At 41.2% G+C, this 27,659-nt stretch overlaps 1 protein-coding gene across 14 annotated transcripts in view; it reads left to right on the top strand.

Annotated features, from left to right (window-relative positions):
• The first annotated feature begins 6 nt into the window (after nt 1-6).
• UBAP2 (ubiquitin associated protein 2) overlaps nt 7-27,659 on the top strand; it is a 104,015-nt gene continuing 76,362 nt past the window's right edge. For 10 of the 14 annotated variants that reach the window (XM_057408174.1, XM_057408173.1, XM_057408172.1 and 7 more), the window contains exons 1-2: nt 23,902-24,041; nt 27,552-27,629. In XM_057408174.1, the coding sequence (XP_057264157.1) occupies nt 23,943-24,041; nt 27,552-27,629 (177 nt within the window). In that variant the 5' untranslated portion in view covers nt 23,902-23,942. Of the gene's footprint in view, nt 21-95; nt 117-171; nt 239-400; nt 474-23,901; nt 24,042-27,551; nt 27,630-27,659 lie in introns of those variants that run through there. The other 4 variants (XM_057408163.1, XM_057408167.1, XM_057408166.1 and 1 more) reach the window with 4 other exon arrangements.

The raw sequence follows: 27,659 nt of genomic DNA, 5'->3' as shown, positions 1-27,659 counted from the left end.
GGATGGGCGCGCGCCGAGCGGTGCGTGCGGGGTGAGCCGCGCGGGAAAAGCGGCGGGAAGGGAGCGGAGGGGGGGAACGCGTCACGTCACGTCACGTCACGTCACGTCACGTGGAGGCGGGGGGGGGGGAGCGGCCTCGCGCGCGCGTGGAGGAGGAGAGGGAGGAGAAGGGGGGAGCGAGGCTCTGGTCACGTGACGGTGGTGGGCGCCGCTGCCGCTTTGTGAGCGCATTGGGCAGGTACCGCGCGCTGCGACCCCCACCCCCACCCCCCCGTTCCGTTTCCCGCACTCACGCGAGGCGGCGGGGAGTGGGCGAGGGGGTGGGTGCGGGTGCGCGCGCGGTGTGTGGTGGGGGGTCCGCGCTCGCGGGAGGGTTCCCCCTGCCCTACGGCCCGCGGGCGGCCGTTGGTCCCTGAGGCGGGGGCGGCGGGCCCGGTCCCCGCTCCGATGCGAGCTTTTGTCCCGGGCAGCGGGTATCCGCCAGGGCCGCCCCTGCCCGGCTGCGGAGGGGTTTGAAGTCCGGGGGGGCGGGGGGGGGGGGTGGGTGGTGGCTCTGCCCTACTTTTCCAAGCGGGCACCCTGCCCTAGATTGCCGCCCCCCCTCTCCTCTCCTCTCCTCTGCCCTCCTCAAGGCCGCCGAGTAGGCCGCGGTTGTGGCAGCTCCCGGCCGGGCTCCCGTGAGGAGGGGGAGCCCGCCCGCCCCCCCCGGTAGGTGCGGGGACAGGTAGGTTTGCTTTGCTCCTTCCTCCCGTTCTTTGGAGGGGGTCCTGCACCCGGTCCTCCTTGTTTCTTATTTTGTTACAGCTCTGCTTTCTCTCCTGAGGGGTTAGTGCTTATCCTGGCTCTGTGGGCTGGGAGGGTTTGATGGAAAGGGGATGCAGCTGGACCCGCCGGTGTGGAGGGGGGTGTGTGCCTTTGGGCCCCTTCCTAATCTCGGGTCAGGCCAAAGGAGGGCTGGCAGCACGGGGAAGGAGCAAGTGAGTGAATAACTACACGTTTGTGCCTTATGTGGGGCTTTATTTCCATGTTGTCTTTCCTCATCTCCTTCCGTTGCTTTTGGGGTGGGGGTTTGGGCAGCCGTGTCACGGTTACAGAATTCCCTGACCATAACATCTAGGCAGCAACAGTAGGTTACTAGAGGGCATGACAATGAGTGAGCCATTCTCTCTGTTGACCTTCCCTACCTAGTCCTTTCTCACCGCTGATTATGTGTGCTTGCTGAGAACTGGAAGTCTGGGTAGGGCTTTGCTATTGGGCTGTCTTAGGTGATGTTTAAAAACAAGAAAGAAAGCTCTTCTGTGTTTGCTGTTGTTGCTGAAGAAAATACCGGCAGGAAAGTGAGCTGGTAGAAACCTTTCTGCAAGAAACTGGGTGTAGAAAGGCACCAGGTGCACCTTTGAGCCTGATGGCAGAGATCTGAACTCTGCGATGTGAAGTAGAGTTATAAATCTGTGCTGAAATGTCTGTAGTGCTGTTGAATGCCACCCGGGAGTTGCTCAGGGTGAACCTGGTTTGAAGCTTCTCTCTTGTAGGTGTGTTGTCATCAGGAGCATGGATGTGCAGAGCCCTCTTGGCTGTTGTCAAAGGAACAGGCAGTCCTGTGGAACAGAAACTTTGGATTTGGTGTGGAGCTGTGTGTAAGGGGGAAGCTCACTTTAGCTACCAAGCAGCAATTGGTCCTTAGTCATCTCAGAGTAAATGCTGAATGCCTATGGTAGAGCAGCCCATCAAGGCGATATCCACTGTGGCCGTGGTGGCTGCTGAAATGGAGGGGCCCTCCTGGCCTGAGAGCAGCTGTTTTTTTCAAGGAGAGAAATTGGAGCTGGTTGTGTGTGAAGGGAGGGGGAGGATGTGCAGGCCTGGAGCAGCAGCGCTTGCTTGCCGTTGAAGTGGAGCCCTTACCGACAAATGGCAACAACTCAGCCTTCTTAGGCTTTGCTTTTTTAATATTTACAAGGCCCTTTTTGCAGTTCCCTCGGTTGTGTCACCTTCTCTAGTGGAATCTGGGTTTGAATTCCTACCTGGCTGAGTCAGTATTTATACCTAGGCCCAATCTCTCTGTGGTGGTTTGACCTAACTTGTTTAAAGAATTTATTTTTAACCTTACACTAGGTAACTTGAAAGCAAGCAAGGCTAAATCACTATGCAGCGTTAATGATGTTTTGGGACTCCTGGAGGGGTTACATGGAGAAACTGGATTAACTGGTGTAAACCAATTTTGATGCAGAGTCTGAAAAGTGAGCCAGCTTTTTGTGTTTATAACCTCAACTTTTTTTTTTGTTTGTTTGTTTATGTATCTTTTAAGTCTTGGTAACTTAAAGGAGGTGGGGAAGAGCAGGAATTGGGCAGGCTGTATTCTGTTCTGTTCTAGTTGCAGTTTTACCAATGTATTGATTTAAAAGCATTTATAATAATAAAAACAGAGGCATAGCACTTCAGAAATCTAGGCCATTTCACTTGTGTTGTTTTGGCAAGTCCTCAAGAAAATTCCTGGTGCCACGACTTGCAAAAGGATTTGACCATTTGAGGGGGACTTTGGAGTTACAAACTTGCTGCTAAAATCTCCAGAAGCTAAGGGAAGACCCAACCAAAAAAATCTTGTCTGTTGCCAGAAGCTGTTTATTTATTTATGTTTTCTTTTGGTTCTTCCAGTTTTTAAGCAACTGTTTCAGAACTCAGAAGCAGTTTTTTAATGTTTAAGATTTCTTCCATGGATTTTTATTTCATGGGATGCTTTCCTCATAGAATGCCATTTTCTGGTATGTTTTATGTTTATTGCTGGTGTTCCCCTAGTGATGCTGATCATAGTACTATAGTGTGCTGGTTAGTAGTGCTTGAGAAATCTGTGTATCATAGACTATTAATACTTTGCTAATAATTAGTATTGCTAGTATTACTATTAATAGTAATGCTTACTTGCAGTTTCAGTAATGTTTAGTACCAGGACTTGGAATAGGTTCTTCATGAAAGAATACAACTTTCTGTTTTTTATTAATCTTGTTTATTCATCTTTGTCTCTTACTTGGTTAAAGCACATGAGCAGGACTCTGAAAGACCTATGCTCTGAGCTTAGGTTTGCAACAGCCTCGTATGACCTTGGTAAAAGAGAGGCCAAGTGACTTGTCCCTTTTACGAGATGACAGATTCGTGACACGCAATGTTGTATTTGTGTATTTCATAACTACTTAATGGAAGGTGTAAAGGAAATACAAGTAATATCCACTTACATGTTGTTGTTCTGTTGGAGCCTTTCATTGATTTTATTTCAGATACAGTCTGCTCACTTGTAGCCCATTGTGTCCTCTTTGGTTTTCAGAGAAGACCTAGTTTGGACTTGTACTGTTTTTCATACAACTTCTTTAAACAAGATACTTTCATTAAAGCGAGAGCCAGGATGAAAGGTTGTCAAGTAGCTCCTTTACAATTACTTAAGGTTTGTGTTTTGCAAAAATCATACAAAGGGTTTCTCCATTTTGCTCTAACATGGAAGTCCACACTCTTTAATTTTGGCTGTCTAACCTGGTGGTTTGTTGGAACTCCTGGTCCACCAGGAGCTCCTGCAGTCTGTTTCACAGCTGTGGTACTCTGCATCCCTTCCCCCGAACCCCCTGCTTCTCAGTGCTGCAGAGACCAAACACTGACTAAAGGCAGATAGATAAGAGGTGATACTGTCTGATGCCTAAGATCTCATGGGTTGCTTGTCTTGCTTTTACTGCATCATAACTATTTTGCTGAGCATACTGTTTTATTTATGCTCTGTCTAGATGGTAAAACTTGTAAGATAGGTTCTGTGAACAACTTTGCACAGTTCTGTTGCATGGAGTTGTTTCTACCTCTTGAAATCCCTATTTTTTTTTTGTCCAGCTGTCTTTGTGAAAGCTGCAAGATACTGGGGTTTCTTTTAAAGGTAAACTTGTCAAGCTTTTTTCCTCTCCCTCCTCCCCAGCTTCTTAAATCAGTCTTCCAGCAGATGAGCTTGGAGGAGTCCTTAACCTGGCTCAGCGTAGCATTTGCATTAAGAACAATGAAATGTTTCCCATGTTGAGAGAGCTTTGATCTGTCTTGAGACTGAAGGTTTGCCTGAAGTAGTACTCATATTTTGAACTTTATAGTTTTGATTTTTTTTTTTAACTTTATCAAGCAGGCAACGGAGTTTATTCCAGATCTGCAGAAGATGCAGCAGCATTTATGTTACAGAATCATGTAGTATTTGAATCCAAAGTTAAATGAAGAAAATGGAAATACTTCCTTAACCTCCAGATTTGAATCATCAGGTTGCACTTCTGTTAACCTGGTTTAATGGGGAAATAAAAAAGTCTGTCTTAATATATTAGGCAGCCCTGTGGTTAAAGATATAACATTTGAATTCAGTAGCTGTGATCATATTCCTAAACGTGTTTAATGGTTAGATGTAGAAGAGGAAGTATTTTTGCAGTTTTACTGTGTGTGGCATAGGTTTCATCTAGAACATTTAGTCATAAGAAATACAGCTCTTGTTCCTCGAAGTAGGACCATACTGAGACTGGTTTTTAGCAAAGAAAGTGAATTCTTTTCTTACTGTCTTTGTTTTGTTATGTGTTTCGAGAATGGTAGATACAGTAATACAGAATGAAGCATATGGCTTCTGAAAACTTTGTTTTCTCTTTCTGTTTGCTTTTAAATGCTAACTGAATAATTTTTTTTCTATGGTAAACACTTCACCTCTATCTCATACTATCACATTGTCCTTGTCCTGTTTCACTGCGTTTGAAGGCTGTTGCTGATTTCTTTTGATTTCTTTTCTTTTCTTTTTTTTTTTCTTTCCGTGTTTACATTCTTTGAACTTGCATGTTGTCTTAGACTTAGATGCAGTTTCAACAACATGAATCTGAAAGGAATCCTGGTGGCAGGCTCCAACTACTAAGTTGTGTTCAAGAAATTCTGGTCCTTGCTTTTCATGGGTTGTACCCCAAGGGACATATGTTTTCTCTTAGTAGGATTTTATTTCATCTTTCACACAATCTTCAGACCAGTGACTTGTGATCCATTTTGAGACCAACATAAGGGGGACCTAAGTTGCTTGATGTTAACTTTGGGTGACTAAATGTGATGAGGGCCTGCAGTACTTCACTTCTCAGTCTTGTGCTTCACTTTCATTTATTAGCCAATGAATGAATTTGAGTGTTTTGAGCATCGGGTAAGTGCTAAGGGGTAGCTGTCTGAAATTCAGTTTAGACAAAGATTGAAATAGTGTTATAAGCTTGGCAAAGGCACTTTAATGAGTGTGCAAAAGTGGTGTGAGTTTTTTTGTTTTTTTTTTTTTTTCTTCAGAGTTTGCAAAAACCTTCTAATACATGTTCTCAGCCTGCTGTGTTTCTGTGCTGCTGTTTGATGTCCAGATAGCAGCCATGCCCAGGAGCTTTTCTTTGCATCTTGAGAAAAGATATTTATTATCTTTCTTGAATAGTTCTCTATTACCACTGCAAGTATGAAGCATCTTGCAGCTTTATGCCTGTACTCCAGTTTTAATTGTTTATCACTTTGTCTGTTTACGTAGTAGTGTATGTTGCTGGGTGTACAGTTCCAGTGACTTTCACCCTACCTGATGTAATTAAAGATAGACAAATAGGTATTCACTTGATTTTCTTTTGTGTCTGTCTGAGCAGAAATGCTAGAGCTTCAAGAGTTGTCCCTAATGAGGCTTGTGAGGCATTTTTAATAACAGCTCTTCTCTTAGATGACTTGCATTTTACTTCATTTAATGGTAGACTATCTGATGTCGGTAGGGACGTCTGGAGGTCATCTTGTTTCCCCCTGCTCAAGCAGAGCCACCAACAGCAGGTTGCTGAGGACTGTGTCTGCATGTCCTTTGAGTATCTCCAGAGATGGAGACTACCACCTCACTGGGCACCTGTGCCAGCACTCAGTCACGTTCAGAGTGAAAAACCATTTCCTGATATTCAGATGGAGCCTCTTATTTCAGACTGTGCACATTGCCTCTGGTCCTGTCATTGGGCACCACTGAAAAAGCCTGGTTCTGTTTACCTTCCCTTCATGTATTCAGACGCACTGATGAGAACCACCTCTCCCCCCCCCCCCCAAAAAAAAAAAGCTTTCTTCTCTAGGTTAAACTACTTGACAGTCAAATCTGTAGTCCTTCAGGCAGTCTCAAGGCCATATATTCTTACATGCTTTTGAGAAGGAGGTGGATTAAGGATTGAATTTAGCAGGGGTGGTGGTAACAGTAATTCATGGCTCTTCATAGGTGGAGATGTGGGTGGTTTTGGGGTATTTGTTTAGAGAAAGTGCTGTGAAAATGCAGTAAGATGTGCATTTCAATTCCAAATAATTTTTGTGCTTCCAAATAAGAAGTAGTTGGCTGTCTTTACTCTAGCTGGAGACTGTAATTCACCAGTTCTGTGAGGGAAGAAACAGGTCAAACATGATCATAGGGCTGGAGTACCTCTTGTACAAAGAAAGGCTGAGAAAATTTGGATTGTTAGCTGGGAGAGGGGAAGGCTCTGGGGAGACCTTATAGCAGACTTCCAGTACCTAAAGGGGACCTACAAGAAAGACGGAGAGGGACTTTTTACAAGGGCAGGTAGGGATAGGACAAGGGGGAATGGGTTTACGTAGGAAGAGGATAGATTTAGATAAGATACAAAGAAGAAGTTATTTACTGTGGGGGTGGTGAGACACTGGCACAGGTTGCCCAGAGGAGCTGTGGCTGCCCTATTCCTGTGGCAGTGTTCAAGGCCAGGTTGGATTTGGCTTGGAGCAACCTGGTCTAGTGGAAGGTGTCCCTGCCCATGGCAGGGGGCTGGAAGTGAATGAGCTTTAAGGTCTCTTCCAACCCAAACCATTCCATGATTCTGTTATTTGACTGTATTATTTGTCTGATAGTGATAAATTGCTCAACTCCTGTATATGGTGCATGCAGAAATTGTGTGGATAGTAAATTGTGTAGTGAGGTGTGAAGTATGAACTACGGTGAGAGTGAAGCCAAAACTTTGCAGAATTACACAAATCCTGGTAAATTAGAAGTGAACTCCGTCAGCCTATTTTTCCTATTCTTGCAAGTTCAACTCCCTTCCCCCAAATCCCAGGACCCCTATGACTGCAGACAAAAGTTAACATGGAGTTAAATGATTAAAATTACGTCATAGTTAGGGATATTGAATCTGGGAAGTGCTGGGACTGAAATGAAACATCAGTGGGATTCAGTTTTTGCTAGGAAACCTTCCTCAAATATTTGTATGACTTATCTCCCTTGCTGATGCTGTTGACTGCTAGGGAGTGCTTTCGAGTACTTCAGTCATGTGAGAGAGGGAAGTGAAAATGTGTGATTTCTGTGTTCTCAACAAACAAATACATTAAAATAACTGATCAGCAGAAGGCATCCTGAGCATTTCTCTATTTATGAAATAATCCACCTGTTATAAAATAGGATAAAATGTAGGGCAAGAAACCACAGAACCATCCCTTTTCAGTTGATTTTAATATCTAAGCAAAAATTGAGCACAAAAGCATTGAGTGAAGCTTCTTACCTGGCAGGCCAGAATAAGCAGGTTTTGAGTGTTTGAGTCGCATTGAGGTGACTGAAAAGTTTTCCACCTAGCAAAAACCAAATATCTGTTTGGGATTGGAGTTAAATGTAGGAGAGAGCAAGTGAAGGAGTTCAGCAACTGGAGTCAGCATTGTTTTCCTCACCGAGACCTTTATTAACGAGTGGTGGGTAGCCAGGAACTGGTTTTATGTTTGACAGTCCCTGGCTGAAAATCTGACAGGCAACTTTTTCCTCCCCTTCCAGTTGCTTCACGGCATTGAAGGAAAGTTAAGGTAAGTCATTAGCGTGTTCTTTTGATGGTACATTCTCCCTTTGAGTCAATGCAGGTCCTAATGCAGTATGGAGGGGGAGAGGGACAGAGCAGGATGGATGAGGGAGCAGGAGGATGATGTGGCTTGGGGGTAGTTACAAGACAGGGTGGGGGGAAAGAGAAGGAAGGTTTAGTATTCTTGATCACTGATATGGTGAGTTGCTACTTTGATTTGCTAGTTTAAATTATCTGGAGTCTGGCTCCTAGCAGGAGAAATCGTTAATTCTGGGGAGCCTTAGGTGTGTCTTTGCAAACAAACAAAATTCCTGCTTTGATGAACTGCTCTGAAAGTGAGTAATTTAAAAATGCTGGGAATGATGAGCTCTGGTGGAATACTGGGGGAGGAGGAAGGGGTCTCTGTTCTGCATCTCTTCTGGACATTAATCTGTGTCCTGAATTATCTGATGCTGTGACTGTTTCACTCTTTTGAAACAGTGTTGCTCTGTTAGGGTGCGGTGGCTGGGGTTTCAGTAGTGCAGACTGGAAAGTTGCAAGATTCTTTTGCGTCTTGTTTCTCCTGGTATTCCTGTAAATGTGTTTTGGTCTGCATTTGCACCTGTGTTTGTGCAGCATTGATGGGTTGCCTTTTGTCCCAGAAGTTTCTGTATGAACTTACGCGCTGTGAAAGTGTTTTTTCTTTTATTTTTGTTTTGTTTTGTTTTTGTTTTTTTGCTTGTTTGTTCATTTAAGGTAACCTTTTTGTTCTTTTTTTTAAAGGGAAAAGTGTTGAAGGAGAAGGGAATAAGTTCTCTTCTGGTACTCTAACGGTGGGGAAAGTTAGCTCGATTTAGAGATTCACTTAGTCCTTCTTTTGAATAAAATGAAACTATTACATTTCCTGAAAAATCTCAGCTTCGGATTTCTCAATTTCTCTGCCATGTGAAGTGACCTCACATAAGCATAGCTCAAACACTGCTAAACTTTTCTAAATAGCGTATCTGAACTCTACTTGCTTTATGCTTGGGTGTTACGACTGCATCGGCTTTTGTGTACTAGTATATTGTCTGGAGAGGTAAGGAGCTCTCTGCCTTCTTGAAATCCTAAAGACCAGCTTGGAAAAAGTGGTATGCTTAGCTCCTTTAGGACTTGCTGGGAATTGAACTTCCAAAGAGTTCAGCCTCTTGGATGTATAAGAACTTGTTGAAATACTGACAGTATTTAGCATCAACCCCCTTTTTTTTACAGAAGCTGTATGAATGTATGAAAATGACCCAAATTTCTGATTAAAAGGAAGAGAGAGAAAAAAAAAACGTGGAAAGATGATCACAATTTACTTTTCCCAAAAATGTATAAAATTAGTATTTTTATTTAGTTAGACCAGTTAAAAAAAAAAAAAAAACAAAATAAAAAACTCCCCAAAAGCTCATCTTGAAGAAGATGCTTTGTGTATTTTCCAGGTGTATTTAAATACAAAACATCACAGCTTCATGAGTCTGAAGGCTAACCAAAACATTATCATGTATTTCTGGAATTTAGGTTTTCAAGTCTTCTACAGCAATAGATGCTGTATGGATATCTAACAAAAGCTCTGGAAGAGTTCAGCCAAAGAAGTACTTGTTTAGATCAGAAGAATTTTACGTCGGCATCAGTGTACTTCTAACGGTTAAACAATAACTTGCATTTCAGTCATGTAAAAATCTCTGCTGACAAGCAAGTTCCAGATAAAATTTATTTAGTTTTAGTTACCTCTGAAGTAAAATTACAGCCTTTTGTAGATTCACATTAGTGTGTGAGTTTGACTAGTTTTTGTTGGTTGTTTTTTTTTTTTTTAGCTCACCAGGTTTAATCCTATATGTTCTTCTCACTTAATGTCATTGTGTTCCTTGGGCTTTTTTATTGTTCCCTTTTCTTAATTTGATAGGAACTGTGATAATTCAGTTGAACAGAGGTTTTTGTTTGCAAATGTGCTTGCATACTAGAATATACATTAAAGTCTAACTGATCATATCTGATATGGAAGGTGCTTAGTGTTTGGGAATTTTCTGTGTTTATTCAGTATTTAACATTTGAGAACTTAGAATGGTTTTAATGGAAGTTATGTCTCTGGTTTTGGGAACGAGATAATCTAAACATGCTTTTTTCCTTCCCTTTCTTCTTTTCCTCTGGAAAAAAAAAAATGAAAAGGGCACAAAATATTTTTCTTGGATTTATTCATAACTCTTCAAATGATCTCACAGTAACTTCCATGATGACAAACTCAAGACTTCATGGCAAGGTTCTTTTGGGATATCAAAACTAAGGTCATGCTAACGCCTTCTGCCATAGAGTTTTAGAGCAAACCAATGATACAAGTAAGTATTGTTTTTCAGATTTTAGACATGGGGAAATAGAGGGACCAAAAGGCCAATTCTTGTTTAGATGAGGCTCCTATGCTTTCAAAAACTCACCCGTAATCCCTTTGGAGCTGCAAGTTTCAGTGTCCTGAAGGTGAGACAGTGAGCAGCCTTTCAGCAGTTTCCTTTCTGCTGATTGCAGTTTTGGGTAAATGCTGTTTTCTTAACTGTGCATGTGTCTTGGACTTTTGCTCTTATCGGAGGAGGCATATAGAATGACAAGTTGCATTTGTTCCTTTTAGGTAATGAATTCGTGGGACTTGAAAACCAGTCTCTGTTTTAAACTGAGAACACATTTAAATTATCATGCTGTTCTGCATTTTAAACTTGCCTACTATTGGTTTCTCAATTTATCTACAGTGTCATTTTGGCTCTTACAGCAAGTGTGCTTAGCAGTCCCCTGTTGTGTTAGAATTTTCAAATAATATTCTACAAGTGACTGAAAATTATTACTGTGAGTAAAGAGCTATTACTTAAGTTTGTAAAGCAGTTTTTAAAACTTGTAACATTTTATCTTGGTTATCCCTCACTCATTCTTCTGTTGACTTCTGTGTAGATACAGCTTTTTGGTTTGCTTGGAGAAAATTGTTGTTTACAACACATCTTCTGCTGAAATGGTTTTAAAGATTGTCATTACCAAACCATTTGTTCAGTGAAGTTTTTATAGCCGCAGTATGACTTCTAAAGCTGATACCTGTAATATTTTAATATTGTTGCTGCAGTTGAGCACTGCAGTTAGCAAAATGTGTATTCCAGGTGCAGCCTCAGAATTCACATGTGTATTGAGGGTGAGGTGCTGCAATTAATATAAATAAGCTAAGTGTTTCAGAAACAAAGTTGTGAAGACTGCAAGTTCCTTTTCTTTCAAAAGCAAGCAACTTTATCTTGCAGGAGTGCTGTGATTTGGACTGGAGGTAAAATAAGCAGGTGATTAATATCTTCTTGGGATGTTTCAGAAAACAGATTTTCTATTTAGACATTGAAGTATTGTTTTGCATGGTATATAAACCCTGTATACCTGTGTGGAATCAGGGGCTGTTATTCATTACTATGCTGTCCTAAAATGATTGTAGAATACAAAAATCTGTTTAAAAAGGGGTGTACAGTTTAAGAAAATAAGTGAATAAATTTATGTGGAAAGAAGATGGTTTATCAAAAGGAAGAAAGTTTTGAAGAAAAACTTTGCAGGCTCATTCAGATTTTGCAGACTTTAAAAATACCAATTCTTTGCAGTTCAGTTTTATAATAAGCTAATCTACCTTGTAAAGAAATGGTGGAGGAGAGTGAGAACATCCTCTTGGAGATAATGTCATGGTTCAAGCATAGGAAAAGATGTGGCAGCCAAACAAGACTTACATCAGTCCAGAACTGCAACAAAAGGTAGAGATGGGGGGGGGTGGGGTGGGGTGTCTAGAGCAGTGACTGTGGATCTTAGAAGCCTGTGGGAAGTTCCACCATTACTTACATTGGAGAGAAAATAAATACTGAAGTCAGTGTAATAAAACTTGGGGCATTTTGACATCATGTGTGAGCAGCTTGTGTCTCTGGTAGCTTCTTTAAAAAAGTTAAGAGATGTGAGTGGTAAATTTCCCTTTGCCTTTTTAATGTTAAACACACAAGAGCAGCCTGGATGACTTTATTCCTGCTTTTAGATGTGACTTCCCCTGGAGGACTTATTTAACTGTTAATCCTTCATCCCTTTGGATAGTTTGGTATAGTGTTGCTATATAAACCTGACCTCACTTCTAGAATGATGGGACAAGAGTAAGTGAATTTACATGTGACACCAAGTTGAGAAGTTGTGATTGTGAGGAAAATACTGCTCAAATTCATGTGGGAAAGCTTGAGCTAAACCAAAATTTTCTGACTGAAGCATGTCAAGATGAGGATTAGTATCAAAGGAAACTCTACTAACAATGGTTGTGACCACATATGGAGCAATCCAGAGGTGGTAGGGAAATAAAAGTTGCCTCTTAGGGGTTTCAGTTCTCAGTGCCGTTTCTGTGGCTGCTTGTCTCTGAACATCTGGCAATAAGTTTGAAAAAGGACTCAGGTTCTCACAAGGTTTCACTTTGGAAAACTAAACTGAATTGAATGGCCATAAGTTTTCATCAAGATTTTATGCACAGTAAAAGCATAAGATTGTGAAGGAAGAAAACTTTAAATACTACCTGGGAAACTGTTGTTTCTTTTCCTCCTCCGGATCTTTATATTCAGAGTTGTATATGTCACTGTGAAAAAATTAGATTTTTATTTTGGTGGATTCTCCTCTTGTCTAGGATGAATTCTGAGAAATATCACTGTGAGGGAAAATTATAGAAAGATGTTGTAGAATATCTTTTTTCAACAAGACTCCTGTTTTTCTTTGATTTTTGTGAAAGTGTGAGCATATTACATGCAATGATTGGTACTGGTGGTCTTCCCTAAGTTCAAGGAGTAGGGCTGTCTGTGCAGGTGCAGGAATGGCACCTGAGCTCTGGTGTTGCTACCAAAGCTGTGATGTCATGAGCTGTTTAGCATATTTCATAGATGTATCTATACCAATTTCTTAGTGCATTTGTTTTTGTATCACCTGTGGCTTGTAATTTAACTGTTTTTTTTGTTGTTGTTGTTTTGTTTTGTTCTGTGTGTTGTAGTGTGGCCTGACAAGCGTCACAAGTCTGAATTGATCCTTCCCTCAAACTTTTTTATATACTGGCACTTTCTACTTTGTTCCTCATTGTCAATTCTACTGTGAATTAACTAGGTGCCCCTTTTTTTGGTGCAGTTGAGCCTATTTCCACCAGTGTGAGAGCGTAACAAATATCTCCGGTTTTTGCTCAGCTATTTTTAGTCCTATTGCTTGTATCTGTTTCTATTCAAAGAATTCCTTTGGAAGCTGTTCCAGGAGAGTGTGGTTCTGCAGTGCAGGAGAGGGCAGGGAGAGCTCAGTCCCAGAGCGTGCTTGTGATCTGTCAGCGAGATGTCCGACGTAGTGTGCTGCTTCCTGTGTGCCACCTTGTTTAAAAGGACACCATCAAAGCGGAGTCTCCCTTCTGGGTATTGTCCTGGCTGCATGGCTCCCAGCTGGTGTTGGCTATTCTCTTCTGTCCTTTGGAGTACCTGTGTTTCAACTTGCATGTTCTTATGTTGTTGTTTTTATTGTGTGAACAGCAATTAATTTTAGGGGTTATTTAGATATAGACTGTTGCATATAACTGACTATGCATTTCTACGGTTTATTAGCCGAAGATGAGTTACCAGTACTCGTCTTTTTCCCTGCTTCTGTTACAATCCAGCATTTTTATTTTTATTTTTCCTGATATTGGCTTAATCTGGATTAGTTTTCCTGGCAAGTTTTTTAAAAAGTGTGGGGTTTTCTTGTTATTTGACAGCCTTTTTTTTTTCTTCCCCCCCCCCCCCCCCCTTTTTTGGTGCAGTTGCACGGCTTACCTTGTTGTTACAGCTAGCTGTTGACTGGAATGGTAGTGATTGATGGGGGGTTGTCCACAGAAAGGTGTTATGTTTTTTTAAAAATATTGTGTCTTACAGTTGGTACTGTTGACAGCCTGCAAGCCTGAAGTGCCCTTCATGTATGCGTATAGCTCATGTTGTATGTACTGACACAGCCCAAGTTTAAACTGCTTCAAAAGCATCTTGTCCAGCTGATGTTGTCACTGAAGGTGTGGGTAATAGTCGTTTTGGGACAAGTTGATCATGGTTAATACAGCGAGGTATTCCTGTATTATTCTTAGTTTACCTGTGCAGCTCTAGTGGTGTGCTTCATTCTTACTTGAGATGCTTTGGCTATTTTTTTTTTGTTTTTTCTTTGCAGTATTGATAGCTTAACCAGAACATGACCTGAGTTCTTATGTCCTTCCATGTATTCTTTGAAGAGGTCTATAACTTTAGTTTGTGCTCTGCAGTTGTTTCCTCAGCTACATACCTACACATATATATGTGTATATATATATATATGTGTGTGTGTGTGTGTGTGTGTGCTCTGAGCTCACCTGGGCTGTAGCTGACCCCCAAGTTCATCTTGGGTAGACTGGAAATTACAGGCTGCAAATTACTGCATCTGTAGAGGCTTCACCTTGTGATTGTTTGGAGAAGGAAGCCATCTGAAGAACTTCCCAGTCGCCCAGCCCTGTCTTCCCTGAGGAGTCTGTCTGGCTTTCCTCCTTTTTCCCCCTTTGAGGGACTGCTACAGGGTTTAATGAGCTGGCTGAGAGAGTAAGCCTTCTCAGCATGGGACTTTTGATAGGCAAAAGGTGGATGTTTAAGTGTATTATTCCTGTGAAAATGAAATTCAAACACGACCAGCAAAAGCACTGAATATTTAGTTGAGTGAAAAAAATCTATTAAAGATTGCTTTCTGTTGCTAAGTTGCTTTATGGTAGTTTGAATCTCTAGTTTAATGTCTGAAACGGAATGTAGACAGATACTTCTGTGGCTAGGGGAAAGGACTGTGTTCTAGATTATCATAAGATGTGTGAGTCAGGCTGTCCTGGTTGATTATAACCTCCTCTTGGATAGAAGCACCTCTACGTTTTTACAGATGTCTAACTCACTCCAAGTTACTAAATGCTAACAGGTCTCCCAAGAGGCTGGGCATTAAGGAGCCTTTCTCGGGAAGGAAAGGAAATAGTCTGTGTTTTCCCACTGGTGTTCAAAAGGACGTAAGTGATTTATTCAACGTCACTCTGCTGACAGAGTCCCTTCCTAGGAGTTTTTTATTTTAAAAACTTACAAGGCATTTTTAGTGTTTTTTCTTTGTTGCATGCACAGGAGTCTGACAAGGATCAAATCTTGCTTCATTGAATTGCAGGAAAACATGTGAAACCTGTCATTTTACTTATGTTATAATGGTACAGCCTTCCAGTATCTGAAGGGGGCCTATAAGGATGCTGGGGAGTAACTCTTCATTAGGGACTGTAGTGATAGGACAAGGGGTAGCGGGTTAAAACTTAAACAGGGGAAGTTTAGGTTGCATATGAGGAAGAAATTCTTTCCTGTTAGGGTGGTGAGGCACTGGAATGGGTTGCCCAGGGAGGTTGTGAATGCTCCATCCCTGGCAGTGTTCAAAGGCAGGTTGGACAAAGCCTTGGGTGACATGGTCTAGTGCGAGGTGTCCCTGCCCATGGCAGGGGGGGTTGGAACTTGATGATCTTAAGGTCCTTTCCAACCCTAACTATTCTGATTCTATGGCTGCTGAAATGCAAGTTCTCCCTTTCCTTATGAACTTGATCCCTATCTTCTGTCAAATTCAGCAGTTGTATAGCCACATAGTTTTCCACTGGAAAAGCTTATTCAACTAACTTACTGTTTTGTTTTAGAGGGTTTACTTTGCTCATGGGTCAGCTCACTGAACCCACACCCTCTGCAGCTGCACAATCGTTAGTCTCATTGAAGGGAAGTAGCAATATTGTGTGGTTAAGGAGTAGGGAAGCAGGAATGCCATTCCTGGTGATGGCTCACAGTTGCGTGGTATTAGATGTGAGCTGAAACTTGCTTTTAATGGCATAAACTGTTTGGATTCTACCTGCTCTGTGGAATAAATTTTGAGTGAATATACAGTCAGGTCCCAAATGGGAACTAAAACCCTAGTCATGGCTTTTTTTGTCCCAAATCCTGCTCAGCTGTCCTCCTCCTCAGGAAGGCTGTTGCAGTTCTGACTGTAGAGGGTAATGATTTTCGGCCTTGAAAAACCTGTTAGTTCAGTTTTTTCTTCAGCTGCATTAAAACTCTCTTTTTCTGAAGTACTAGTTAATGTTTTTTACAAGCCTCCTAGTTAATGCAGTGTATAATTCAGTCTGATATTTGTTGCAGGGAGAGACTAGGCTGTAGTTCTGTTAGCTGCTGTTTTGTTGCAAGCTCTGGATGCTAGTGCCCTTCCACTGGGTGCTACTCAGAAAACCTTAGGAGGGAAAACACTGAGGACTTTCTTTCCTGGTTTTCTTTGTTGATTTTTCTATTCTTTGTGGGGAGGGACAAACCCAGAGAAACACGTATGAAAAGGATGTTTGCAATACTGATGGTTCTTCACCACTGAATATAGCAGTGATGGAATAAACAGCAAGTGTACCATGTATTGACTTTTTGTATTATATGCAATACTCTTCATGTATTGTATTTTTCTTTTATCTTGTTAAGCTAGAAAATAAGAGAACAGAGGACTTGGAAACCGAAGCATTCCTTTCCTGTTGTAGCAAGAGGAAGTGGTGTGTGCACTGCTGTACAGGCACCAGGAACTGCCTCTGAGCCAGCCTCCATATGTTGCCTAACTCAAAATACTGAATCAGTTCAGGACAGCATGCTGTGTGGTCAGTGGTGGGAATACATTATCCCTTTTGCTGCAGCAGCATTTAGAAATGGTTCACATAAGAAAAGTGTTTTCTATTGCAAAGCCTAAGAAATTATGTCCTTCCATTGAAGATGACAGGGTAGAGAAGCATACTGTAAAAGAGTGGGCTTTTTTTCTTTCTACTTTTTTTTTTTCTTTTGTTTCATGGCAACGACTGTGGTCTGGTCTGTGATATGGTCTAGTTCTGATAGTCCTGAGAATGGTGCTTAGATACAAAATAACATGCAGTTAGTCTAACTGGGTCTCTTACTTGAAGTTTCATTACAGTCAGTGGTACATGCTGGTAACCAGGAATGGGTCCAGAGGACAACGGAGCTGGTGAAAGGTCTGGAGCACAGGTCTGATGGGGAATGGCTGAGGGACCTGGAGGGGCTTTAGCCTGGGGTAGAGAAGGTTCAGGGGGACCTTATTGCTCCCTACAACTGCCTGAAGGGATGTTGTAGTGAGGTGGGAGTTGGTCTCTTCTCCCAAGGGCAAGCGATAGGACATGAGGTAGTAGCCTCAAGCAGCACCAGGGGAGGTTTAGACTGGATATTAGGAAATGGTGGAATCACTATGTCTGAGAGTGTTCAGAAACTGTGTAGATGAGGCCATCAGTGTCATGGTTTAGTGGTGGCCTTTGCAGTTCTGGAGTGACAGTTGGGTTTGATAATCTTAAAGGTCTTTTCCAACCTAGTTGATTCTATGATTGTTTGTTGCAGGTCATTGCAAACATGGGGATTACAATTAGGACAGGGAACAGGACTATCCTTTTGTATGCCGAAATCCAGCTGGTTGCTGTCTAAAATGGAGTTGTGTATGTTTTGCTAAACAGGTTTTTATCAGTCTGAAGATTGCCTTGATTGTGTGAAAGATATAAAGGCCTAGGTGGAAGTCAGTTAGGCTTTTCTGATTTTAGTGTGAATGGTTTTATTATTATTTTTTATTTAATACCAGTGAAAGTTGAATTTGGAGAAATTTAGATTTCTCCTTCAGAAATTTCCTTATGGATAAGGGCACTTATTGTCTCTGAAGTTTGAATATTTGTAAAGAAATTATGAAGGTAATTGCAGTGGTTGTTTATTGGGTGTAGTTTTCAGATTTTGATTAGGATAATCACCAGTATATACAAACACGTAAGCCACGTCTGCTAGGCAGAGACACTGGGATAATAGCAATGATTTGTGAGATCAGAAGATTTTTGTAAATAATGGTATTACTTAACTGTCATGATTTGAACCTGCTTTACTAGTGGAACGGTTTGTGTTGGAAGGGACCTTAAAGCTCATCCAGTTCCAGCCCCCTGCTATGGGCAGGGGTACCTTCCACTAGACCAGGTTGCTTCAAGCACTGTCCAGCTTGGCCATGATGTGCTATTCAGTCCCTCTTCTGCATCATGATTTTGGATATGTGACCAGCCTTTGCCTCACTTCAGTCTTCTGAAGATGAGCACTTCACAGCACGATGCTGTCTCTTATTTGTAAGACCTGTATGTATATTTATGTCTCCTCCTTTGTATAATATTTGATTAGGATTACTAATATGTGAAATGAATTAACTTTTTTCTTTCTGGTAATGAGAAATGACTGATTTTTGTAGATCAGGGCATGTTTGTAGTTAATTGTAGATTTACTTGGCAGAATAATAATTTCAGCTATAGCAACTCAGTGGGTTTTAAGAAAGGTGGGTAAGAGTGTTTACTTATTAGGTATGCTTTGCTAACACAACTGGAAATGTGTATGTTTATATATTTGTGTTGGTACTCTGGCCACTCCCAGCAATCCTCTTTTCTTGGTGTAAAACATGAGTATACAGATGGTACAATTCCTCTCTCCTGTGGTGTTCTGCCAGTGACGCAGGTCTACTCCTGACCATAAGTATTATTCTTATTTACAGTAGAAGACTGCAAGATGAGACATGAATCCTCCCAGGATCCGTAAGCTCAGGTTCAGTATTGCTGGCTTGGGGCATTAAAGACACTGAGTAATCAGCACTGCTTCTGAGGAACATCTGACTCTTGCAGACTTTTCCCTTTTCAAGCAGTAATAAAGGTGGCGAGATACTTCAGACAAAAGCACTTGAGGGAAATACATTGCATCAATGCTTTGCGGACATATTTTTTTTTCCTCCACTCCTTTTCCTCATTCTCAGCAGTAGCATTTTTCTCCTTCTTAGTAGCTGGTGCAGTGCTGTGTTTTTGACTTTCAGCCAGGGAACAGCGCTGATAACACCGATGGCTTTGGCTATTGCTCAGTAATGTTTACTCTGATCAAGGACTTTCTGAGTCTCATGCTCTGCCAGGGGAAAGGGGAACCTGGGAGGAAGCAGAGACAGTACCCCTGACCCAAACTAGCCAACAGGGTATTCCACACCACAGCACGTCATGCCCGGTATATAAACTGGGGGCAGTTACCTGGAAGGACTAGATTGCTGCTCGGGTCGGGCTGGGTATAGGTTGGTGTGTGCTGAGCAGTTGTATTCTCTTCCCTTGTTATTTCCCTTATTATTATTATTGATGGTAGCAGTAGTGATTTGTGTTATACCTTCGTTACTGGACTGCTCTTATCTCAAACCATGGAAGTTACATTCTTTTGATGCTCCTCCCCATCCCTCTGGGAGCCAGGGACAGGAAGAAAGGGGCAGAGTGAGAGAGCGTCTGCTTGGTTCTGAGTTACCAGCTGGGCTTAAATCACAGCATCATGTCTTGCTACTGCCTTAGCAATAAAATGTAGACTCATTGTGTGAATAGAGCAGTCATGCCATCATGAGGCAGTGTCCTGCAGCCTTTTCCCAGGCCTGTCATTGTGAGAAATCCTTGACTGAGTAGCTTTGTGTTTAGAATTTTAAAATGCAGGCACGCTGTTAACGTGCTCATAAAGATTTCTTCACAGTTGTCTTTATCACAGCTCCTTGTCCAGAGAGTCAAGAAAATGACTTTCTTGAGACTGCCTCAGGAAAAAATTTGAAACTGCAAGTATTTTCTCCAGCTGACGGAAGTGACTAACTTCAGAAGGGTTCTGGAAAATCAGGTGGTATTGCAGTGCATGGGCTCTCCCTGGAAGTTCAATAGGTTTGCTGTATCTTGCGGGGCTTGCCCCTGTTAAGTCAGTTTGTATTCTCTGTCTTTCTAGCTTTGCTGACTTCTTTCAGTCTAAAAGGACTAGATTTCTTGCTGAAGGAAGGTTGAACAAAAGATCAAAGAAAGCATTATAACTCTAAAAACCTGCTTCTTGTGATAATACGCTTTCAGTTACTCTTTGATTCTTTGCTTTTGTTTCTTTCTAAAATCAAAGAAAAACCCAACTAAATGTATTGAGTAAGTCTTACAGTATGGAGGGAGTGGAATTTGTTCTTTTTTGAAAAGTTGGATGTTGAGATACCAATACTTCAGTACTGCTTTTGGAAGCAGAATAATTGTTATCATTCCCCAGTCTGGTGATGGCTCATTATACAATCCCTTATCTTCTGTTGTAGTGTGGGTGCTTGGGCTAAACTTGTTGTACAGACAGAAGCACTAAAACAAACAGAACCTTGAGATTTGAGGTTATTTTCCACTTAAACCCATCTGTTGTTTTCCATTTTTAAGTCTAGTTACTTGCTTTATGAGGAAGTGCTGAAATTCAAATTCCTTAGAGCTTGAGAAGCTGAACATACTTGGAGTGAAAAATTAACTACTGATCAAAAGTTTTTTTTTTAATGTTTTTGGTTTGTTTAGGCTTTGGTTTTTATGTTTGTTTGTTTTTTAAGTAGAAGTAAAGACAACCTTCCTCTTGAGGTACAAGAATGCATCAATGAAAAAATGGTTTAGAGCAGTCTTGTGCTTCTCTTCTTTATTGTGATGAATCAGTGTGACCACATTCTTTACACAACAGTTTTAGGAAGTCCAGTGTCTAATGCTTTCTCCTCCTTTTTTGCTAGTTCTCTAAGGGTCTGTTTTATTTAAGGTGTATCTATTTCCAAAACATACAGATGTTTTGTCTGCTTGCTCGAGTTGCAGTGTGTCTGCAAGGTCAAGTATTAACTGCTGATGAGGGACTTTTGCACTGAGCCAGACCCTGACATGGAAGCTGAAACATCTGCTTGTCTGAATATTTTCTTTTTTTAATATTTATTAAACAGATTTTAATTGAGTTGTCTTCCAATCTCGGATCTTCTTTACTCATTTGGTCTGCAGTTAAAATTTAGTTCATCAGTTTGTAATATCCTACTTATTGCTATGACAACAGCCTGCCAAACAGACTTTTAATATGAGGAGTTGGGGGAGAGTGAGAAGCTGCTTTGCAAGCAAGGAAGTGTTCTTGTTCAGCCAATTAATGATGTCCCACTTAATGCTCACAATTCTAGTCTCTTTGATAATTTGTAGGCAGGGGCTATCTGCCTCTCTTCTGCCTGCTGCTTTGGTACTCTTAAGGAGTAGGTGTGGTAGGGTGTGAAACCTCAGCCCATTGGTGAGGGCATACCTGTGCCAGGGAGGTGCAGTGTGTCCCTGGTTAGTGCACTCACTGTTGGTGGTGCAGCAGAGCCCTTCTCCTGCTCCTTGTGCATGCTAATGGAGCTGGGCTGGTTGCACTGTCTGGACACTGCCTGTAGACAGTGGGAGCCAGCTAAGGGGAAATAAAATAGCTTTATTTTGAAACCTCTCTTCGTATCAGGCTGCCAACTGTGCTTTCAGGAAGGCTGGATTGTGTCTGAAATCATGTTGACTTAACGGAGAATGTCAAACTGAGGGTGTGTTTCTATACTTGCCTGAAGCAAATACAAGTCCATACTGCTGCCAGGAAGAGGCTCTCGCCTTCACTGGTTTTCTGCTTCGGACCTGTTGCAAAACTGTGCTGCTCATGGACTGCACAGTCTGCAAGATGAGGATCTTCACAGACCCTGTTACACTGTTGAAGTTGTTTGGCTCTGTTCCCACCAGCAGGCTGCTCTTTCTGTTCTGCTTCATCCCCAAGGAGTGTTTCAAACATTTGTGTGCCTGCGTTTTTCCTTAAATCATCTTTTCATCCTGAAAACCAAACATGCCTTAAACAGCTGTGGCACACAGAGACTGTGCAATACATGTTAGGAGAGGGATAAAGACACAATCTTTTTCAGGTTCAATAAGTTGCCTGGCTGTCAGAAATGTATGCTATAGTTCAGTATCTGCTTTACAGACAAATGGGAAACTCTTTGTTTTAATGTGTGTGTGTTACTGTTGTGTCCAGAACATGGATTGCAATGTTTTGAATAGCTTAGGTGAAATTAGATAAAATAACATGGAAATCTATGTCAGAATTCCTAGGTATCAAAATCTGCACAAGCATGATGTTAATTCAGAAATTACGAATAAATCGTGACACAGTGGAATTATAATTTCTCAACATGACTTAAATCACAGTGGGCTAATTGCAGACAATCATGTTTGAAACTAATACGTTATTTTTCAGAGAGGCTAGTGTTCGCTGGCATATTGTCTGTTTAGGGTTTTTTTCACTGCTGATTGTGCTAGGTTCAAATTATGACGAGCTGTCTGATACTTTAAAACTCCACAAAACCCCCAGCAACCCAAAGGTCATTTTCAGTCTATATAAATTTAAGTTTTCAGATGCTGACAGTCTAGTCAGCAAGCTTATAAAGCAGATTTTAACACAAGGAGCAAAAGAAATTCCTACTGCAAGCTAAGCTGAAGACTCCAAAGTATCAGTGGACAGCAGTGAGCAGATAGTTCATGATAAGTGTTGAACTTGCTGTTCATAGCATCTCCACGTCTAGTAAATATATTGCTTTCTGTAGGACATGTCACCAGCTTGAATAACTATTATCTGGCTTTTAGGGTGTAAGGCACAGTGCTTTGAAGGTCTGTGTTCTCCAACTTAGAAGATGATGAAGTTAACTACTTTAAGAGACTGGGAGACAGATTGGCTTTGGTAAATATATTCATAAAGCTAGAGAAACACAGTGTCTCAGTTGAGCTCATACTACAGTCAGTTCCTGGTAAAGGCTGGACTTGTTAAATATGTAAGAGTTCATGGAAATACACTTCCTCCTAGCACATAAAGAAATTCAGTGTCAGGGTTCAATTTTGCCCGAAGAAAATGTATTTCTAAAGTGAAGAAGAGATTTAGATGATCATGGGGTTAATTGTCTTTTTGATTCTAGAGGAGGCTCCTCAGTGTTGTGAATCGATGTTCAAACTGATGCATCTCACTGCAACTGTAATTGCTAAGTAATTGTGAGTGGTAGTGAGCAGCTGGGTACTGAACACATCCATGTCTATGCGATCACAGCCGTTTGCTCCGTTTTCAGTGTTACTATGCATTGAGCTTAGTGATAGCTGGCATGCACCAAAGCTGCTGCCCTGACAAGTTGCATGCTGAGGCATGTTCATACATTGGGGCTGCAGTAAAAGCACTTTGCTGCTTGTTTGTACATTTCTGCCCAGGTGCACCACTTGCAAGTTGTCATTAATTCCCTAGGTTTGTGTGTAGTTTTACTTCCAGGTGTCATGGGGACAGAAGCCAGGCAGTTCACTGTGACAGTTCTCATAGCCGAGATTCGTTTCCAGTTATCATAGCTACTATAAGCCATGCTCATCAATCAGCCTTGTGTCACATGCTGTACAAGCACAGGGGGAAGAATAAATTCTTTGTTTCAAAGTAATTTTAATGCTAGAAGATGAATGAGAATGATCTGCTGCAAACTGGATAGCAGTCATTTGTGTGGGGGATTTGGGTTTTCTTTAGTTTCTTTGTTGACATACAACAAAGGTAGGTTTAAAGCAGGGTAATAGGTAGTTTTGTTAATCATTTCTGTAACTATGAGGGAGAACAAAACAGTAGTACTAGCTGGATTTAAAGGTAGGTATCATAATTTCTCTTATAAATGAAAGTTGAAAAGTAGAGTATGTGTTGCCATGACCTTTGTGTGTGTGCAGGAGAGCAGTTTGATGATGGGGAAGAGAAGAACTGCCTAGTTTGTGAATGCGATTTTTGCATTAGTGTTCTGAGAAAGTATGAGAGTGGTTAAATTCCAGATATCGAAACAAGACAGCAGGCATTACAGAAGTTTAAGGGCTGATACAGCTGGAGCTAAAAGTTCAGCAGAGTAGCAGACAGAAAAGTCTGTGTGTTAAGTAACTGGGAAAAGCTGTGAGATTTAGATGTTGTGTGGAAGTACAGATTTAGGCAGATCCTGATCAGCTGGCAAAAATGCTTTTTATCCACTGCATTTCCCACTTTACAGTAACGACTGTGATAAATCCAATAATAGTGTATTAAAGCTGCTTTCTCAGGAGTCTCTTTCTAGAGTTTGTGGTAAAAGCAGGAAGAGTTCAAGCTATTGCGTTTGTGTATTATTAAATCAGTACCATGTCTTAACTCATGCTCCTTATTTTTTTTTCCCCTTTCAGATTTTCTATTTTGTACATACATTGTTTTGTATATACTGTATATGATGACTTCGGTGGGCAGTGAACGTACCCGGGGCACTCGGGACAAAGCGCAAATTTCAACCACACAGCCAGCACAACCACAGAAACAAGTAGTACAGGTATGTGATACTACATAATTAATTTGAGTTGAAAGTGAGCATGTATTTTTCCCCTGGGTCAGTAAAAACTGAGAAAAGGGAAGAAAAAAAACCATGGTCTATTTTGGAAGAGTATGTTTGTATTTCTCTTCAATTACTCAGTAATCCAGGACAGCAATAAGTTATTCCTGTGTTCTTGTCTCTAAAGGAGCTTTGTGTTTTTCAGCAATATTTCCCATCAGTGGGGAATTCTGTGCTTATGTCTGTGTCAGGATTTCTGTCCTGTGACTTCAATGTCCTCAGATATCAGTTCTTCATATACCAGCCTCCTGATTTTGGGGGGAATTCTGGTCAATAGAGCAATTTGAGTGGGTGAGAAAAGTGTAGTTAGGTACATGCTATGTTCTAAGGTGTGATTCAGGGTATCTGAAAGTTGCACAATCCTAAAATTTTTGTGCAGTGAAAAGAAGATGGTCGTCCACTAGCAGATGAAACTTGTTTTGAGCATTTGTGAGACTGAAATTACCCCATTGTCTTGATTCTCAGTGGAAGAGTAGTTAAATCATGTGTTTGCTGGGTGACAGAGTGTGCAAAATGTCTCTGCTCCTGGCAACTAATTACTCTCTTGTCAGGTACTCCTCAAATTTGGACTCGGTTCAAGAATTGCCTCAGTTTGCTGCTTGCAGAGAGTGTATCAGCCTAGAGGTGCCCCTCTGGGAAATTGTCTTACTGTTTTCTAGACTGATCTTCATCATGGATGGGCTTCTGTTCTGTTTTGTACAGTATTAATTACGTGACCTCAAAGCCCTTATCATCTCCTTGTGTTGCAGCGCTTTGCACAGTGGTGATTTATGCTAATGTGCAAATTTAGAAAGTGATTTTCAACAAATGAAGTTGAATTTGGTTTTGTTTTCTAACAAGTGAGGCTGCAGGATTATAGCAAGAAGGTTGACAGCAGTGGAGTATTCTGCCCAGTTTAGGGTTCTCTGGCACAAGAAAGACATTGGCAAATGGAAGGAAGTCCAGAGAATAGCTGTGGGGATGGGACACGCTCTCAGTGGGAGGTTGCACAGAGTGTCACTGGAGGACCACATTTTTTTATTGTTTGGATATCAGAGGGACCTTCCTGCTTAGTCAAGCTTTACAGATCAATAGAAATGTGTGGGGTTTTACTGTTCAATCAACAATGATTAATTTTTCTGAATGCAGAGTAATATTTCTTTCCCAAATGGAGATTTCATTGTCATAATATATTGATCATCATTTAGGTTATTTGAGAAATTGCATCAAAGTTCTTTTGCATTGCTTCTGCATAATAAGTATACCATTTTTTAAAAATATCTGGGCATATTACTGTCACGTAATTTTGTGTTTTGCATACTTCTGCTTTCTGATAGTTCAGAGCTGTTAGTTAAAAGTCTCCTGCACTGTTACACCACAAAGACTTCTTGAAAGGTTGAGTAAAGTTTTGGTTGTCTTAAGGTGCTTCTGTTTTCTTAGCTGCAATTGAAACTTAGCTATACTCTTTTATAGGGTACTACAAAGTTACTTGTAACAGTGGTGACTTAAAGAAGAACCGCTTGGTGGGAAAAAAAAACTCAAAACTTTTTGTGACTCTTATTTGGTGTTTGTGAAGTCAAAACATGACTTTGGGGGTTTTGTTGTTTTGGTTTTCTGTTTCTTCTGAATTGCCTGTTCCGTCTGCATAATAATCCACTGGCATAAATATTAGTGATAATGTACCTGCTCATTTCTAAGGTCACTGCTTACATGGGTAAACTGAAGATAGTGTCACATATTTGATACTGTTATCTTTGACTTGAAACAAACATGTCGGTTTACAGAAAAAATTTAATCAATGTCTTCCTGTTTTGGGTCAAGTATGCTGTGATGTCTCTACAGAAATTACACTGTCAGAGTGTTTTTACTCTGGGTATCTTTAAGGGAAATCTCTTCACTAGCTTCAGAATTGCAATGGGCCTTAGAAAGCTGAAGTCAGAGTAAGAAAATGGATGAACAGGCTAATTCCTGAAACTATCAGACCTTGCTCTCTGCTGGGTTCTCAGCAGATATGAAGGAAGATCTCCTTTGCACAGAGCACTGCACTGACTGGGAAGCTATTGTGGAGGCTGGACCAGGGCTGGTGTAGGGAATTCCAGAGCAGGCTCTCTTCTGTGTTACTGAGTGATGTATGATACTGTCAGCATGATGCTTTGAAAATGTGAAGCAGTGCAGAGTACTTAACTCAGTTACGAATGTTACATATGCTAACTGGCTTGGAGCAGTCGCCTTCTGAGCACAGCACATATCACTTCCCTTAAGGAACTGGGACAGCTGGAGTAACTTCTCAGAAAATAAGCAGCTGGTGGTGTATGGTGGAGTAATTTTTAGACTCTTCTCAGCATTTACAGTTCGAGACCTTCTCTAGAGCTTGTGTTTGTGGTCAACTCCAAAAGCAAAGCAGTTTGAGCCTGATTAAGTCTGAACCTGAGGCACAAAATTTCACATAGGTATCCTCTAAAGTGAGACTGCAAAACGTGAGATTCAGCCAACTGCCTAGAATGAATCTTTTCCTTCAAGAATTTCCGTGGATGAGTTGGGCTCCTTCCCAGTGAAGAAGTCTTCTGCAGCACATTAACTTCCATTTCCTGGCTTGCTTCTTGATCAGCCTTCTCTGGCCTGAGGTGAAAGCCTCTTCTGTTAGAGCAGAAATCAGATTAGGCCCAGGATCCTGTAGTATACGGTTATCTTTGGTATTTTCATGGAAGTGCAGTTCAAGTAGACTGCAACACGACACTGTGAAGAGTGACCTGTATGATGAGACATGAGTGTTACTGAATTGCTTGCTTTCTGGGGAGGCCATGGCTTATTTGGATTTATGATACTTTACCACATCCATCTATTTTATTTATTTCAGCTTTTGGATGTGCCAGCATGGATTTGTGGTCCAGAAACACCAAATATTTAAACAGTAGCAAGATCCTGCAGCAGTTTTCAGAGCCCACTATTCACTTATAAAGAAAATAAGTGCAGCTGTTCATGGGCAAAATCTTAAGGCATGACTCAGTCTTTTTAAGTGCTCGTAAGACTTCAGGCACTTTGTCAAGAGAGTCATGAAGATGATGTGAGCAGGAACCATCAGAGTTGTGGTTAATTTGGAAATACTGTTGCCAGTTTGTTATGATAAAACTCCAGTTCTGGAGTGGTAGATACTAAAGGCAAGTAGAAGTAATAATATCAAAGCATAGGCTTCTGTAATAAACCCTGTTTTATTATATGTTTGTCTATGTGGTGACCTTTAACTGTGGTTTACATGCTGGAACATGTTGAAATTGCTTCTGTCCCAGCTAACTTTTTAACAATAAAGTGGGCATAGAGGGAGATGTTAATCCCTTCCCCATAGCACCTCTGTGCTTGTTGCATGTGTTCTTTCTGAGAATCAGAAGGAAAAATAAGTAGTGACACTGGGAGATACTTTTAAAAATATATTGTTACCTTTTGTGTACTGTATTGGATGTTTGTGTTTTTTAGGCAACAGCAGAACAGATTCGCCTTGCTCAGATGATCTACGATAAGAACGATGCAGATTTTGAAGATAAAGTAAAACAAGTATGTTTCTTATGGTACAGAGGTTTTATA

The sequence above is a fragment of the Pezoporus wallicus genome, unplaced genomic scaffold, assembly GCF_028554395.1.
Source record: "Pezoporus wallicus isolate ANWC-B61680 ecotype Strahan unplaced genomic scaffold, APGP_CSIRO_Pwel_v1 contig_6996, whole genome shotgun sequence".
NCBI lineage: Eukaryota > Metazoa > Chordata > Aves > Psittaciformes > Psittacidae > Pezoporus > Pezoporus wallicus.
Note: the sequence above shows the minus strand (reverse complement) of the source record. Positions and strands in the feature narration are given on the sequence as shown.